The 18,241-nt window shown below is 45.1% G+C and overlaps 1 protein-coding gene across 5 annotated transcripts in view; it reads right to left on the reverse strand.

Annotated features, from left to right (window-relative positions):
- Positions 1 to 4,906: 4,906 nt before the first annotated feature.
- The window catches only part of LOC129702021 (neuronal migration protein doublecortin-like), a 151,516-nt gene continuing 138,181 nt past the window's right edge, over positions 4,907 to 18,241 (reverse strand). For all 5 annotated transcript variants that reach the window (XM_055643517.1, XM_055643516.1, XM_055643515.1 and 2 more), the window contains 2 exons: positions 8,896 to 9,002; positions 4,907 to 5,571 (listed from right to left, as the gene is read on the reverse strand). In XM_055643517.1, coding sequence (XP_055499492.1) covers positions 5,515 to 5,571; positions 8,896 to 9,002 — 164 coding nt within the window. In that variant the 3' untranslated portion in view covers positions 4,907 to 5,514. The remainder of the gene's footprint in view (positions 5,572 to 8,895; positions 9,003 to 18,241) is intronic.

Genomic DNA, 18,241 nt, shown 5'->3' on the forward strand with positions numbered 1-18,241 from the left:
GGAAAAGCACGTGTTAACATTTAGGTCTAAGTCCTTAATCAGAACATTGAGGGATAAAGCATGCTTTAAGTTGCAGAGAAAGGCAGTGATGGGGAAGGGGTGTCGGTAATGGTTCATAACTCATAAGTTATAGGAACAGAATTAGGCCATTCGGCCCATCAAGTCTACTCCGCCATTCGATCTTGGCTAATCTATCCCTCCCTCACAACCCCATTCTCCTGCCTTCTCCCCGTAGCCCCTGGCACCGTAATAGAATGGACATCAATGTTATCTGGACACTTGGTGCTGTCTAAGAAAAAGGAATATGTTTAGGACTACAGATGTTAGTTTAAACGGAAGATAGACACAAAAAGCTGGAGTAACTCAGCGGGACAGGCAGCAAGTCTGGAGCGAAGGAATGGGTGACATTTCTTCAGACAGTCTGAAGAACGGTCTCGACCCAAAACGTCCCCATTCCTTCTCACCAGAGATGCTGCATGTCCCGCTGAGTTACTCCAGCGTTTTGTGTCTATTTTCTGATCCAAGGTCGGATGTGTTCGTATTCCGAGCCATCTCCATCAGGCCAATAAAAGACACAAAGTGGGTCAGGCAACATCTCTGGAGAAAAGGAATAGATGTCTGTGTCTGAAAAGGGGTCTCGACCCAAAATAACACCTATTCCTTTACTAAATGTTTCCATTGAGATATTTCTATCGATTCCCACCAATGTGACTGTGCGTTTCTACCCAGGACTTGGACTGAAACCAACGCAGTCATCTCACATATTGGACATTTAAAACCCAGAGCAGATCAGAGAGAGGATTGATTGAAAGATACAATGTGGAAACAGGCCCTTCGGCCCATCGAGTCCATGCTGACCATCCAGACTAGTTCTATGTTATCTCATGTTTACATCCACTCTCTGCACACTAGGGGGTAGTTCACAGAGGGACAATTAACCTACAAACCCGCACGTTATTGGGATGTGGGAGGAAACAGGAGCACCTGGAGAAAACCCACACTGCCACAGGAAGATCTTCCTGAGGTGTATAAAATCATGAGAGGAATAGATCAGTTAGACGCACAGATTCTCTGGCCCAGAGAAGGTAAATCGAGGATCAGAGGACATAGGTTTAAGTTGAAGAGGAAAAAAATTAATAGGAATCTGAGGGGTATCTTTTTCACACAAAGGGTGTTGGATGTATGGAACGAGCTGCCAGAGGAGGTAGTCGAGGCAGGGACTATCACAATGTTTAAGAAATAATCAGATAGGTACATGGATAGGACAGGTTTAGAGGGATATGGACCAAACACAGGGAGGTGGGACCAGTGTAGCTGGGACATGTTGGTCGGCATGGGCAATGTGGGCCGAAGGGCCTGTTTCCATGCTGTAAGACTTTATGTCTTATGATGACTCTATGGTGTCAGAGGTTATGGGGAGAAGGCAAGAGAATGCGGTTAGGAGTCAGAGATAGATCAGCCATGATTGAATGGCGGAGTAGATATAAGGGGGAAATCCTTTAAAACCGAGATGAGAAGAACTTTTTTCACACAGAGAGTGGTGAATCTCTGGAACTCTCTGCCACAGAGGGTAGTTGAGGCCAGTTCATTGGCTATATTTAAGAGGGAGTTAGATGTGGCCCTTGTGGCCAAGGGGATCAGGGGGTATGGAGAGAAGGCAGGTACAGGATACTGAGTTGGATGATCAGCCATGATCATATTGAATGGCGGTGCAGGCTCGAAGGGCCGAATGGCCTACTCCTGCACCTAATTTCTATGTTTCTATGTCTATGTTTCTAGACTTGATGGGCCGAATGGCCTAATTCTGCTCCTGTAACTTATGAACCTACGATCTTCCTGCTTCTTTACCGTGCCATCCGCCTGACACGCCAGCCGCCAATTAAAGTGCCGCCATTTTATTCCCGCGCGCCCCTTCGTTGCCTAGCAACAGAGAACAGTCCTTCTGTTTCCATGGGAACGCTGAGAGTCCCAAGTTGCCCTGCCTTGAATTAAAAGAAAAATCAAAGCAGAACGCTGAGGGCAACGCTTGAGTCTATCATAAAGTTCTCTTTTTTTAAAATATTATTGTGATTTGGTCTTTCTTTGCAACATTTGAAGCATTTACGCTAGTTTTATGCTTGGCTGGTCTTTTAAGGCAAACGTCAATAAGAGTTTGCCTTCAGTCTTTCTAAGTCTTTGTCTGGTTTAAAAGGACACACACACACACATTGACTGCCACTTTGGTTAACATATTCAATGGAAAATAAAAGACACCACTGTACCCCACTCACAGCCAAATGGGTAATTGTACTTTGTTCAATATATTCTGCGTATCATTGGCAATCTGAATTACTTTCATCTACCAGAGGCTCTGTTCAAAGGGGCAGCATTGTAATATAGACTATACAACGAACTTGGAGGCATAGAGTCACAGCGTGGAAACAGGCCCTTCGGCCCAACCTGCCCACATCCCATCTACACTAGTCCCACCTGCCTGCATTTGGCCCATATCACAAGTTATAGGTGAAGAATTAAACCATTCGGCCCACCAAGTCCATCCCGCCATTCAATCATGGCTGATCTCTGCACCCTGATCCCGTTTTCCTGCCTCCTCCCCATAATACTTGACACCCGTTCTAATGAAGAAATATCCCTCCAGCCCTGTCCAAGCCATGGACCTGTCTAAATGTTTCTTAAACGATGGGATAGTCCCTGCCTCAACTACCTCCTCTGGCAGCTCGGTCCATACACCCACCACCATCTGAGGTAAAGGTTGTCACTCAGAATCCTGTTAAATCTTTTCCCCTTCACCCTAAACCTGTGTCCTCTGGTCCTCGATTCCCCTACTCTGGGCAAGAGACTGTGTGCATCTACCCGATCTATTCCTCTCATGATCTCTTGTTGCATGGCAACGGAAAACAGTCCATCTGTTTCCATGGAAACGCTAACAGGGCAAAGTTGCCCTGCTTAAAAGAAAACTGAATGTAGAACATAGCGGGCAACCCTTGAGTCTATTATAAAGATCTTTTTTTTTTTTAATCTTTTTGTGATTTGGTCTTTCTTTGCAATATTTGGGGCAACGTTTCTATAAGATCACCCCTCATCCTCCTGTGCACAAAGGGATAGAGTCCTGGCCTGCTCAACCTCTCCCTGTAGCTCAGTCCCTCGAGTTCTTGTAAATCTTCTCTCTGCACCCTTTCCAGCTTGACAACATCTTTCCCATAACAGGTTGTCGATTGCCCTACTCTGGGCAGGGGATTCAATAGACAAGAGTGTTTTACTGTCATATGTCCCAGGTGGAACAAAGGTGTGTTTGCCCGGTCTATTCCTCTCACGATGTTGTACACCTCTATAAGATCATCCTCCTGCGCTGTAAGGAAGAGAGTCCCAACCTGCCCCAACCTCTCCCTGTAGCTCAGGCCCTCGAGTCCTGGCAAAATCCTTGTAAATCTTCTCCACACCCTTTCTTGCCGGACAACATCGTTCCTGTAACATGGTGACCATTAAAGTTTGCATGAACCAACCAGATCTCCAGGTGGCTCAGCACTTCAACTCCCCCTCCCATTCCGAATCCGACCTTTCTACCCTGGGCCTCCTCCATGGCCAGAGTGAGTCCCACCACAAATTGGAAGAGCAGCACCTCATATTTCGCTTGGGTAGTTTACACCCCAGCGGTATGAACATTGACTTCTCCAATTTCAGGTAGTCCTTGCTTTCTCCCTCTGGGGAGAAGGAATTGGTGACATTTCGGGTCGAGACCCTTCTTCAGACTGAGAGTCAGGGGTTAAGAGGGAGAGATAGATCAGGCATGATTGAATGTCGGACTAGATTTGATGGGCCGAATGGCCTAATTCTACTCCTATCTCTCGTGAAAGGGAAACGCGAGATATAAAACAAATGAATGTATGGAGAGGTATCGAACAATTGAAAGATGCCCATTCCATTTCTCCAGAGATATTGTCTGACCCGCTGAGTTACTTCAGCATTTTGTGTCTACCTTTGACCATGGCTTATAGACACTGTTTTGGAACTGTATTTTCGACTTAGAATTAACCACATACAACCAACCTCCAGGATGAATTTCCACTCTGAAGGCTTCTATCAACTAATTCCTTTCAAGCAATCCTTTTGGCAGGAGTTCGTAGCCCAAAAATAAAGTTGCTAGCCACAACATTCATTCAAGTGGAGCTAACAGGACTAACTTGCTAGCCACAACATATCTCTAACCAGCTATCACTATGGAATCTAACTTGTCAACATGTTAAAACAAGGGCATGACATTCTGCCGTGAACGTGGATATAACACTGGAGGCAGCATCTTAAGAAATTCTGCTGGCATAAAGTACAGAGAAAAACTCACCATGAATCTTTGAAAGAGATTTTGAGTGCGCTATGTAAGAAACCTTACAGTGCACTTTTATTTGAATTCCACATCAACCTGCAAGCTAAATGTCACACCAAATCAAGCAAAACTGTAATATCCCTTCTCAACCAAGAAAGAAGATTATTCCTACACAGCAGCCATCGATTCCATGCTGATTCTAACCCAGAAGCACATTGACATTCACTTTTCCCTATCAATTCTTTCAAAGAAAATCCTCCGCCACCAGATTTTACAAGTATTCTATTAACTCTATTCAGTAAGTTTAGTTATAAACAGGTTTGGATAATTGCACAGTGAACACATTCACAAATTAAAAAAGTTTAAGAACACCAAGTTCTTACTAGTAAATTGCAGATTTGCTATCTAACTATCCATTCAAAATGTCATAAAAAGCAAGAATTCGGAATTATTATTTAGTTGCTTAAAAAAAGTATGAAACAAAGATGTTCCAATTTAACTTTAGAAAATCAACATGCTTAGTTCTTATTAGGCAACTTTTAATTCTCAAATTTCATTCCCATTTTCAGTTCATCGACGTGAATCTTAATGGATTTTTTTTTCGGGGGGGGGGGCATTTTTTTTTCCTCTTTCCTTTTTCAAAACAAATTGGACGTGGAAACATTTCTGCGCAGCAGAGCACATTTTTTTCCTCGTGCAAAGAAAATACTGGCAGAGGTTTTTGTTTTCCCGATAACTGAACGCGTCTAACGACAGCACGTCAATATCAAAGTGGGATGGGGGGGGAAGGGAAGGGGAGGGGAAACATCACAGGGCAACGACCACATTGGAAAATCAAATGACCACAAGTTGCCCAGACATGTAATGTACAAGAGACCTGCTTGCGTTATGAAATATTCTCACAGTGCATTATATCTGATGTTTAGAAAAAGGCAGTGATATTCTAAGATACTGGATTTCTTACGGGATGGTGAAACGTTCTTAAAAAAAAAAAAAAAAAAAAGGGCAACTTTTTGGTGATTTTTTTTTGTTATGGATTTTTTTTTTTTAACGGTGTCGCTTGGCGATTTTCGCACAAATAGTAATGTTTCTGCACCCGGGCAGATTTTCATTCCCAAGTCTTACAACTTCCCACGGCGATTTCCGGACTTTACTTCCTGGCCCGACCGCTCGCTCGCGCTTGCTCGGATGGCTTACATCGACTCACCCAGAGAGTCCGAGTCATCCAGAGAAAGTGGCAGATACAGGTCCTGTAGGAGAAAGACCAGACACAATCGTGAGATGGGGGTAGATGCGCAGAGTACTCTTGCCCAGAGTGGGGGGAATCGAGGACCAGAGGACAGAGGTTTAAGGTGAAGGGGAATAGATTTAATAGGAATCTGAGGGGCAACTTTTTCCACACAGAGGGCAATGGGTGTATGGAACAAGCTGCCAGAGGAGATAGTTGAGGCAGGGACTATCCCAATGTTTAAGAAACGGTTCGTCGTTTTTTTGGAATCATATGGTGCAACACAATTGTAAAAAATAACTGTTTCAGGACTGGACGAGGGTTGGTCAAGATTATAAATAATGATCTCCTTTTATTTATTTATTTTTTTCTTATCTCTATTTTCTCTCTCAACTTTCTTCATTTACTCATTCTCTTTCTTCACACACTATATATTTCACATCTTTCTATCCTTTACTATCTAACTTCTTTTTCTTATTCTAATCTTTTTTCAATGTAACAAAAAAAAAAAAAAAAAAAGAAGTTGTACATAAAATGTATTATGAAAATATATATTAGGCACTTTGGTGCCATATGACTGTACTTACTTCTAATAAAATAAAATATTAAAAAAAAAAAAAAAAAAAACGAAACGGCTGGGCAGGTACATGGATGGGACAGGTTTGGAGGGATATGGACCAAACACGGGCAGGTGGGACGAGTGTAGCTGCAACATGTTGGCTGGTGTGAGCAGAATAATCAAGGACAAGTCGCACCTTGGCAACTCCCTCTTCTCCCCTCTCCCATTGCGTAAAAAGTACAGAAGTGTGAAAACGCACACCTCCAGATTTAGAGACAGTTTCTTCCCAGCTGTAATCAGGCAACTGAATCATCCTACCACAACTAGAGGCCAGTGCTACTACCTACCTCATTGGTGACCCTCAGACTATCTTTGATCGGACTTTGCTGGCTTTTCTTTGCACTAAACGTTATTCCCTTAACATGTATCTGTACATTGTGAATGGCTCAACTACAACCATGTATTGTCTTTCTGCTTAAAGGCTTTTCACTGTACCTCGGTACACGTGACAATAAACTGAACTGCTTTAAACAAAAAATAATACATAATTCCACTTTAAGTAATTTTCAGTGCGATTCTATAAAATCTTGTTTTGTATAATTTAGTTCCAGCAGGAAACAAGTCCTTTGGCCCACTGAATCCACTTTTGCTTAATGCAATTGGTGTAATAATGTTATAATGTTATATGGTATTCACTTACTTAACTGGTTAGCACGTAACAAAAAGCTTTTCACTGTCCCTTGACACACGTGACATCTATAAAACTAAACTAAACCCATTCGCACTAGTTCTGTATTATTCCACTTTCTCACCCACTCCCAACACACTTGGGGTAATTTGCAGAGGCCAATTAACCCGCAAACTTGCACATCTCAACTCAAAGTTCTCCTCCTCTCTCCAACGCGAGTTCTTCAACATCCTCTCTCGCTGATCCCCCTCTGTGCATCATCTTCATAGATACCTCTCGTTTCCCTTTTCCATAACTAGTCTGAAGAAGGGTCTCGACCAGAAAAAGGCACGACTCTTTGGGCGACCACTCACGGCCATACAGGCGTCACCCCGTGACACACATTTTTTACCGAAGCCAATTCACCTACAAACCCGCACGACTTTGGAGTGTGGAGGAAAACCGGAGAAAACACACGCAGGTCACGGGGAGAAGGAGCAAACTCCGTACAGACAGCGCCCATAGTCGGGATCGAACCTGCGTATCTGGCAATTCTACCGCTGCGCTACCCTGCCACCCTGGAGATGTGTTTTCTCGATGATGCCAGCGATTCAGAAACCCAGAAAGTGAACTCAAATTTCAAAATGTATTAAAAAAATTACCAAAAAAAATTAAATCCAATTACAAGTAACAAACGAACACAAAATTCCCGCCCCGGAACGTCACCCATTCCTTCTCTCCAGATAAGCTCCCTGTCCCGCTGAGTTACTCCAGCATTTTTGTGTCTATCTTCGGTTTAAACCAGCATCTGCAGTTCCTTCCCACACATCTAAATTCCACGTTCATCTGTCTCAAGGGCACAAATTTCCAGTCAGGGCAGTCCATTCAAAATGGTAATAAGACCTACAATTTTGTTCGATGTTTTCGTTTGGGACACACCTTGCATCTGTGACAACTCTCTCACCTGCCAAAGCAGCCCTACATCAATCTCTATGCTCTAACTTTTGCATACTTAAAAAAATAATGAAAAACTTGGAAAAATATTATGCAAATCCACCTTGTGACATTTTTCGCTCTTTTTCAAACGTGATCGAGTCGAGGCAAATCTTAATTACAGATAATTACAAGAGTCATGCAGCACAGCGACAGGCCCTTCGGCCCAACTCGTCCATGCCAGCCGATGCCCCATCTAAGCTAGTCCCATTTACACATTTTTGGCCAATTTCCCTCTAAACTTTTCCTATCCATGTACCTGTCTACGTGACTTTGAAATGTTGCTTTCGTACCGGCCTCAACTACCCCCTCCGGCAGCTTGTTCCATATACTCTGGTTGCACCCAACAGAAGCTTTTCACAGTACCTCGATACATGTGACAATAAACAAACATGAAACTCAGACACCACCTTCTGTGTGGAAAAAGCTTCCCCTCGGGGTCCTATTAAAACTTTCCTCCCTCACCTTAAACCTATGTCCTCTGGTTCTTAATTCACCCACACTGGGAAAAAGATTCTGTGCATTCACCCTATCTAGTCCCCTTATGTCAAGTCAAGTCACATTTATTTATATAGCACATTTAAAAAAACAACTCTCGTTATACTTTATATTTGTGATCATATTTATTCCATCTCTTCGCCTTAAAATGTTATCCACATCTATAAGATCACCCCTCAGTCTCCTACACTGCAAGGAACAGAGTCCCAACCTGCCCAACCTCTCCCTATAGCTCAGGCCTTCGAGTCCTGGCAACATCCTCGTAAATCTTCTCTGCACCCGATCCAGTTTGATGACATCCTTACTACAACTAACGTACAAACCTGCACGTCTTTGGAGTGGGGGAGGAAGCCGAAGATCTCGGAGAAAACCCACGCGGGTCACGGGTGGAACGTGCCCTCTCCGTGCAGACAGCGCCCGTAGTCCGGATCAAACCCGGGTCTCCTACGCTGTAAGGCAGCAATTCAACCGCTGCGCCACCGCGACCGCCCCCTACGTCACCGTAATCCCAGCGTTTTGTACATTTTCTTTATGATATTAATCAAATGGACATGAAAGATGCTTCGAGTTAAAGCAGCAGTCATCTGTGACTCAAACGAGAGGCAAGGAGCAAACGGTCGACATCTTACCTTGTGCTTGCGAAGGCAACCTGGGCTGGTGGGTGTAGAAATGGGTGTGGAGACTGGGGACTTGTTTGACTTTGGGGTGGAGAGCTGGCTGCTGGAAGTCCCATTAGCTGCAAACACACACAACAAACAACTAGTAGAGTGCTGACAATGCAAAGTCAATAGACAATAGACAATAGGTGCAGGAGTAGGCCATTCGGCCCTTCGAGCCAGCACCGCAAGGACATGTTGATCCATGTCACAATATCAGAAACAATGCCCTAAAATCAATGCGCCAAAAATCAATGTCATCATAGCATCATTAGATACTACGACCACAAATAAGCTCTGAACTACATAAGGGCCTGTCCCACTTATGCAATTTTTTCGTCGACTTGCCGGAACCCGTCATAGGTCGCCGAAAATTTTCAACATGTTGTAATTCTAGCGGCGATCAGAAAAAGGTACGACTCTTTGGGCGACTACTCACGACCAACAAGTCTTCACCGCGTGACATGTCGTCTGTATTGTCGTGAATAGTCGCCCAAAGAGTCGTACCTTTTTCTGATTGCCGCTGGATTTTTAACATTTTGAAAATTTTCGGTGACCTGCTGCGACTATGACGGGTGCCGGCAAGTCGCTGAAAAAATTGTGTGCGGTACAGGCCCTATAGACTATTATTGCAAATTATTGCTTGTTTTTATTGTGTATGTGTGCATGCGTGTGTGTGTGTGTGTGTGTGTGTGTGTGTGTGTGTGTGTGTGTGTGTGTGTGTGTGTGTGTGTGTGTGTGTGTGTGTGTGTGTGTGTGTGTGTGTGTGTGTGTGTGTGTGTGTGATATATATATATATATATAGTCTGAAGAAAGAATATATATATATATATAATATATATATATGTGAAGAAAGGTCTCGATCCGAAACATCATCTATCCCTTCCTCCAGAGATGTTGCCTGTCCCACTGAGTTACTCCAGCTTTATGTCTACCTTCAGTTTGAACCAGCATCTGCAGTTACTTCCTACACTAAATCGACAATCTATATTACTAAAAGTCTGATCTTGACCACTTCCTGTTGTTCTGTATATTGATTTTAGAAAAAAACGCTGCCACTTACGGCTGTGATTTTTGGCCATCTTACTCACAGTCCCCCTCCGCTGCGCTGGACAAGAGGGTTTTTCCCATCGATGAAAAATAAAAGGGTTATTAGTGTTTAAAAGATGTTGAGATTCTCTCTCCTGAAGGCCACGCCCCTTCCAGAGGGACTATAAAACCCGGAAGTGTTGAGTGTCTCAGTCAGTCTCTGGAAGATGGGGGAGAGAGAGGGTCATGTCTCCCAGTCTGAACAGTGAATAACACTGAACACATGTCTACTAAACTGTGAGTGGTTTTACTGACCTGTCAGTGCCCTTAACGTGGTTTGAAAATATAGTTTGGAAATGCTAAAGCTGTGTTGCCTTTGGTTTGGAAATGCTAAAGCTATGTTGCTTTTGGTTTGGAAATGCTAAAGCTGTGTTGCCTAATTAAAGTGTTGCCTAATTAAAGTTGCCTTGCCTTCTATATAATTAAATGTCTAAACTTGACCACTACCTGTTTGCGCTTTATATTGATTTAGAAAAAAGTGCTACCACATACGGCTGTCATTTTTGGTCATCTTACTCAGAGTCCCCCACCGCTCATCAGGTGCCAAGGAATAGCCGTGAGTCAACTGCCCCAGCCCACCAGCCGTGAGTGAGTGAGCTGCCAGCACAACAGGCTTGAGTGACTGAGCCGCCAGCCCAATAATCCATTCAGCCCACTTGAAATGGAATTTCACGGACTAGCCCTCTGGAAACCAGTCCCTTAAGCCCACAACACACATACTAGCGCCCCAGAAAGCCCCCCGCACAGGCCACTAATATTGGAATTGGTGGATAGATGGAATATTGCCTTGGGGGACCAGCCCTCCCGTGTGGAGATGATGGGACCCAACGGGTCCCACTTAGTCTAGTAACTATATAAATTCTTGTGGCACGAGCTCAGGATGTAACTTCTGATATAAACAATGCTTGACACTGAAGCTCAAGCCTGGAGGCCTGTGACAGGGTTCAGTGCAAGGACCACTGCCGTTTGACATCTATCATCAATGATTTAGATGAGAATGTACACGGCATGATTAGAACGTTTACAGAGGTCACCAAAATAGATGGTGTCGTAGACAGTCACGATGGTTATGAAGAATTACATGGGGGATGGATCTTGAGCAGTGGGTCAAGTGGGCCGAAGAATGGCAAATGGAGTTTAATTCAGATAAGTGTGAGTTGGGGCTTTTTGGGAAATCAAATCGGGGCAGGACCTTCACAGTAATGACAGTGGTAGAGTTGCTGCCATACAGCGCCAGAGACCCAGGTTTCATCCTGACCACGGGTGCTGTATGTACGGATTAGTACGTTCTCCCTGCGGCTGTGTGGGTTTTCTCCAAGTGTTCCGGTTTCCTCCCACGCTCCCTCTAAACCTGTCCTATCCATGCACCCATCCAAATGTTTCTTAAACGTTGCCACGGTCCCTGCCTATCAACTGCCTCCTCCAACAGCTTGTTCCATACGCTCGCCATCCTTTGTGTAAAAAAAGTTGCCCCTCAAGTTCCTATACCATTTACTATATTGGGAGTTGAGAAAACACATATCTGGGGGGGGCCCACGGTGGAGCAGCGGTAGAGTTACCGTCTTGCAGCACAAGAGGCCCAGGTTCGATCCTGACTACGGGTGCTGTCGGCACGGAGTCTATCCCACCTCATCTTAAACCTATGTGCTCTGGTCCTCGATTGCCCTACTCTGGGCAAGAGACTCTATGTGCATCTACCCGATCGATTCCTCTCAAGATTTTGTACTCCTCTATAAGACTGGATAGACTCGGCTTGTACTTGCTAGAATTTAGAAGATTGAGGGGGGATCTTATAGAAACTTAAAAAATTCTTAATGTTGGTTGGACAGGCTAGATGCAGGAAGATTGTTCCCGATGTTAAAAATAAATTGGATAGTTATATGGACGGGAAGGGAATGGAAGGTTATGGTCTGAGCGCAGGTAGATGGAACTAGGGGAGAATATGTGTTCGGCACGGACTAGAAGGGTCGAGATGGCCTGTTTCCGTGCTGTAATTGTTATATGGTTATATGTTGGGGCAGTCCAGAACTAGGGGTCACAGTTTAAGGATAATGGGGAAATCTTTTAGGACCGAGATGAGAAAAACAAGGAGAGTGGTGAATCTGTGGAATTCTCTGCCACAGAAGGTAGTTGAGGCCACAGTTCATTGGCTATATTTAAGAGGGAGTTAGATGTGGCCCTTGTGGCTAAAGGGATTAGGGGGGTATGGAGAGAAGGCAGGTACGGGATACTGAGTTGGATGATCAGCCATGATAATATTGAATGGCGGTGCAGGCCCGAAGGGCCGAATGGCCTACTCCTGCACCTATTGTCTGTGTTTCAATATTTCTATGTCAATTCTCATCCTCCTGCGCTGCAAGGAACAGAGTCCTAGCCTGCTCAACCTCCCCCTGTGGCTCAGGGCCTCGTAACCAGACATTTGAGAAGTACAGCCACATTTCTGCAAACTAATCGATCTCTAAAATTCTTTGTTTCCTCCACAGTGCTTTTTTTTTTTTTACCAGCCTGACATCCCGTACAAAATAGCAACAAGTTAAATTTACAATGCCCATTGTAAAAACGTAGCACAGTATAATTAATCACCCTTTAATGAAAACCATCCTTGACTTGGCAAATCCACCAAAGGTCATTGAACTCTGAAAGGAGAAAATTGCTGAGGATGGAATTGCATTCAGCGTATCGGGCTTATATACGATTGGAAGTGAATTTTTAAATTAGTAACAGCTCCAGCGTTGGCATCCATGGCAGAGCAAGCAGCGAGCTGGCAGACCTCTCTAATCAGGAGAAATCACCTCCCAATCCAGCCTGGAAGACCAACAATCGGTCCTCCCCAGGGGGTTCAGGAAGAGAGTGTAGGTTGCCGGAGGCTTGAATTCATCTCCCCCAGACTGCTGTAGAAATGTTCATATCTATTGACCAAGCAGGAGCTTAGGTAATGTGTCGGAAGGAACTGCAGATGCTGGTTTAAACCCAATGTAGACACAAAATGCTGGAGTAACTCAGCAGGATAGGCTGCATCTCTGGAGAGAAGGAATGGGTGACATTTCAGGTCGAGACCCTTCTCATCACCTTAAACCAATGACCTCTGGTTCACCATTCCCCTACCCTGGGCAAGAGACCCTTCCTCAGTCTGAACGAAGGGTCTTGACCAGAAACGTCACCCATTCCTTCTACAGGGAAGCTGCCCGTCCCGCTGAGTTTGTCCAGCATTTTGAGTCTAGGAGCTGAGGTACAATGGCTTTGGCCATCGTGTCCAAGTTTCAATCACAGAGCTCGTTAAATTGGCAATGTTAGGCTGAAAGGCCACTTGATAGTTGTATTGAAAGGGGAAATGCCAAGTTACTGGGGTAGAGATGTATTTTACCAAATTCCATACAAGATACAATCTGGACACAATTGATACACTTCACCCTGTATCCACTCTTCAGCTCATTGTATACTTTAATGTCTCAATAACCCCTCAATCAGTTTGAAGAAGGGTCCCGACCCGAAACATCTCCTATCCATGTTCCCCTGAGATGCTGCCTGACCTACTGAGCTACCCCAGCCCTCTGTGTCTTCCATTGAAAAGCACGTTCTCCAGTTCCTTGTTTCTACAATTCTCATAAGTTCATACAGTCATAGAGTGTTACAGCATGGAAACAGGCCCTTCGGCCCAACTTGCCCACTCCGGCCAACATGTCCCAGCTACACTAGTCCCACCTGCCCACGTTTGGCCCATATCCCCCTAAACCTGTCCTATCAGCCTATCAGGGATGATCAGCCATGATCACATTGAATGGCGGTGCTGGCTCGAAGGGCCGAATGGCCTACTCTTGCACCTATTGTCTATCCATGTACCTGTGTAATTATTTCTTAAACGTCGCAATAGTACCTGCTGGGTAAATACCATAGTCATCGCAGCAGAATTAGGCCATGCGGCCCATCGAATCTATCCCACCATTCAATCATGGCTGATCTATCTTTCCCTCTCAACTCCATTCTCCTGCCTTCTCCTCAGAGATGCTGCCTGACTTGCTGGGCTACTCCAGAACTTTTGTGTCTATCTTCTAAATATTTAGCATGATGGATTGTGTGCCAATGAACTCAGCTGCTTGATCCGACATGGCCTGGACCTTCTTTCATCTTGATTTGATTATGTAATGGAGGTACATATGTGCAGATCTTTGCTTAATTGCTTTAGGGAGACCGGAAACATTTTTATACTGAATATTCCCCGCGTAGATTTAATAAGTAAGGTCCGTTGTAAAGCAAGAAGGAACTGCAGATGTTGGTTTAAACCGAAGATAGACACACAAAGCTGGAGAAACTCAGTGGGACCGGCAGCATCTCTGGAGAGAAGGAATGGGTGACGTTTCTGGTAGAGACCCTTCTTCAGACTAGTTAGAGAAAAGGGAAACGAGAGATATAGATGGCGATGTGGAGAGATATGGAACAAATGAATGAAAGATATGTAAAAATGTAACCATGATAATGATTAGTAAAGAGGTCGGTGGAGGCCGGTTCTCTGGATACAAGAGAGAGTTAGATAGGGCTCATGAAGATAACAGAGTCAGGGGATATGGGGAGAAGGCAGGAACCGGGTACTGATTGGGGATGATAAGCCATGATCACATTGAATGGCGGTGCTGGCTTGAAGGGCCGAATGGCCTCCTCCTGCACCTATTGTCTATTGTCTATAAAGGAAACAGGCCATTGTTAGCTGTTTGTTGGGTGAAAATGAGAAGCTAGTGCGACTTGTGTGTGGGGGAGGGATGGAGAGAGTGGTGAATCTCTGGAACTCTCTGCCACAGAAGGTAGTTGAGGCCAGTTCATTGGCTATATTTAAGAGGGAGTTAGATGTGGCCCTTGTGGCTAACGGGATCAGGGGGTATGGAGAGAAGGCAGGTACAGGATACTGAGTTGGATGATCAGCCATGATCATATTGAATGGCGGTGCAGGCTCGAAGGGCCGAATGGCCTACTCCTGCACCTAGTTTCTATGTTTCTATGTAATATGCAAATTTACCGATCTTTACTGCGGGAGTTAAGTAGCTCTGTAATAGAAACTTGGACACGATGGCCAAAGCAATTGTACCTCAGCTCCTAGAGACAAAAAGCTGGAGTAACTCAGCAGGACGGGCAGCATCTCTGGAGAGAAGGAATGGGAAATGTTTCGGATCGAGACCCTTCTTCAGATTGGAGTTACTCCAGCTTTTCATGTCCATAATAAAGTTAAAGGCTTGAGCTGCCCAGATGCCTGGTTTAAGAGACGAGGGTAAAGGTTTAATAGGAACCTGAGGGGCAACTTTTCACACAGACGGAGGTGGGTATATGGGATCGGGGTGGGGGGGGGGGGGGGGGGGGGGGGGGTTCACAGACCTGAAACATCACCTTGTTCTCCAGAGATGCTGCCTGACCCGCTGAGTTACTACAGCACTTTGTGCCTATTTCTGTAAACCACCATCTGCATCTTGGTTTCCAATGGTTATGAAGGCATCAGTTCAAGGGACGAGATTAAACGCGTAATAGGAACCTGAAGATATGGGCCAAACGCGGGCAGGTCGGACTAGTGTAACTCGGACATTAATGACCAGGGTACAATCCAATCCTAACCTCTGGTGCTGTCATTGTGGAGTTTGCATGTACTCCCAGTCACCAGGTAGGTTTCCCAAAATGGAGTCTGGAAATAGGGATCCTGACCCAAAATGTTGCCTATCCATGTTCTCCAGAGATGCTGCCTGACCCACTGAGTTACTCCAGCACTCTGGATCTCTTTTTGTCAACCAGCATCTGCAGTTCCTTGTGTCTCTATCGTAGTGTTTCACTGGGTGGTGAATCTGTGGAATTCATTGCCACAGACGGCTATGGAGGCCAAGTCAATGGATTTTTTTTTTTTAAGGTGTAGATTGATAGATTCTTGATTAGTACAGGTGGATGTCAGGGGTTATGGGGAGAAGGCAGGAGAATGGGGTTGAGAGGGAAAGTTAGATCAGCCATGATTGAATGGCGGAGAAGACGATGGCCGAATTCTATTCTAACGACCTTATGAGCTTTTGAAAAATAAATTTTCATTCGTATAACATTGAAGACAAAAATCAGGAATTTGCAATTGAATTTCCAGCGATCAATGGTTTTTGATACAAAATGTAATTAAAACTCTTGACCAGAGTAGGTGAATCGAGGACCAGAGGACATAGGTCTCAGGTAACAATAGACAATAGGTGCAGGAGTAGGCCATTCGGCCCTTCGAGCCAGCACCGCCATTCAATGTGATCATGGTTGATCATCCCCAATCAGTACCCCGTTCCTGCCTTCTCCCCATATCCCCTGGCTCTGCTATTTTTAAGAGCCCTATCTAGCTCTCTCTAGAAAGCATCCAGGAACCTGCCTCCACCGCCCTCTGAGGCAGAGAATTCCACAGACTGATTCCACAGGTGAAGGGGAAAAGATTTAATAAGAATCTGAGGCGTAACTTTTTCACATGAAGGATGGTGGGTGTATGGAACAAGCTGCCAGAGGTGGTAATTGAGGCAAGCAGGGACTATCCCAACGTTTAAGAAATAGTTACATAGGTACATGGATAGGACAGGTTTAGAGGGGTATATCAGCCAAACGCAGGCAGGTGGGACCAGTCTAGATGGGACATTGCTGGCGGGTGTCAGCAAATTGGGCCGAAGGACCTGTTTCCACACTGTATCACTCTATGACTCCATAACTCAATTGTAAGCCCCACTTTACAGCAAAACGGGATCCAACACATCTGCTGGCGTTTCCTCTTCTAATGACTGCTGGGACCAGCGCCTGCTCGTGGGAGGAGACTGACAACCTTTTACCATCTCAGCAACCGCTGCTGCTTCATGCATAAGGCAATTCCTTTGTCTCGGAATCAGTTAAGCATCGGAGAATAAGATTACAGCTCTGCGAGCCGCCATTCAGCTATCACAATCGTGGACTTCCCAGATCAAATCCAATTACAGACTGGTCAGAGCCAAAATCCACAAAACACTACGGAACGACAAATTGAACCGGCGGCGTACAGCCTCCGAAAATGTCGGAAGAATTTTCTCCACAGTCCAAGTATTGAACTGCAGATACTGGTTGAAAAAGAAGATAGACACAAAATGCTGGGGTAACTCAGAGGGACGGGCAGCTTCTCTGGAGAGAAGGAATGGGTGACGTTTCGGGATGAGACCCTTCTCATCACCTTAAACCGAAACCTCTTCTGGTTCTCCGTTCCCCTAACGTGGGCAAGAGACCCTTCCCCAGTCTGAATGAAGGGTCTCGACCCGAAACGTTACCCATTCCTTCTCTCCACAGAGGCTGGCTGTCCCGCTGAGTTACCCCAGCATTTTGTGTCTATCTTCCTGTACTGTACATATTTATTTACTTCAATAACGTCTATTTTGATATTTTATCAAAATAGATGATATTTTATCAAAATGGTTCATTTTGATATTTCCCCTGCAAAGCCCGTGATTCGATTTAACAGGCGACGTTGAGCGGTGTTTGTTCTCAGGCCAGCAGTCATATTGCTGCAAAGGGTCAAATGCCAACTAATAAAGAAACAAAAGGCATTCATAAAGAATGCCCAGTCTAAAGAAGGGCCTCGACCTGAAACATCGCCCATTCCTCCTCTCCACAGATGCTGCCTGTCCCGCTGAGTTACTCCAGCATTTTGTGTGTGCTAGGAACGTCCGTCAATGTCTCTAGTACCTCAGAAGATTGAGGCGATTCAATGTGTCGGTGAATACTCTCCTGCACATCTACAGGTGTACGGTTACGAGCATATTGACTGGTTGCATCAAAGCCTGGTTTGGCAACGCTAACGCCCAGGAACAATGGAGATTACATAAACGTGGTGAACACTGCCCGGTCCATCACTGGCACTGACCTCCCAACTAACAGATTCTACAGAAATGTCGTAGAAACCATTTCATCGGGATGCTTCACAGCATGGTTTGGGGACCATCTCCTTCCAAGACCGCGAGGAATTGCAGTGAATTGTGGACGCAGCCCAGCCCAGCGCGCAAACCAACCTCCCTTCCGTCGGCTCCCTCTACACTTGGGGTCATAGACTGATACAGCGTGGAAACAGGCCCTTCGGCCCAACTCGCCCACACTGGCCAACAATGTCCCAGCTACCCTAGCCCCACTTGCCTGCGCTTGGTCCAAACCCTCCTAAACCTGTCCTATCCATGTACCTGTCCAACTGTTTCATAAATAATGGGATAGTCCCAGCCTCAACTTC

Source organism: Leucoraja erinacea, chromosome 12, assembly GCF_028641065.1.
Source record: "Leucoraja erinacea ecotype New England chromosome 12, Leri_hhj_1, whole genome shotgun sequence".
In the NCBI taxonomy this organism is placed as follows: domain Eukaryota; kingdom Metazoa; phylum Chordata; class Chondrichthyes; order Rajiformes; family Rajidae; genus Leucoraja; species Leucoraja erinaceus.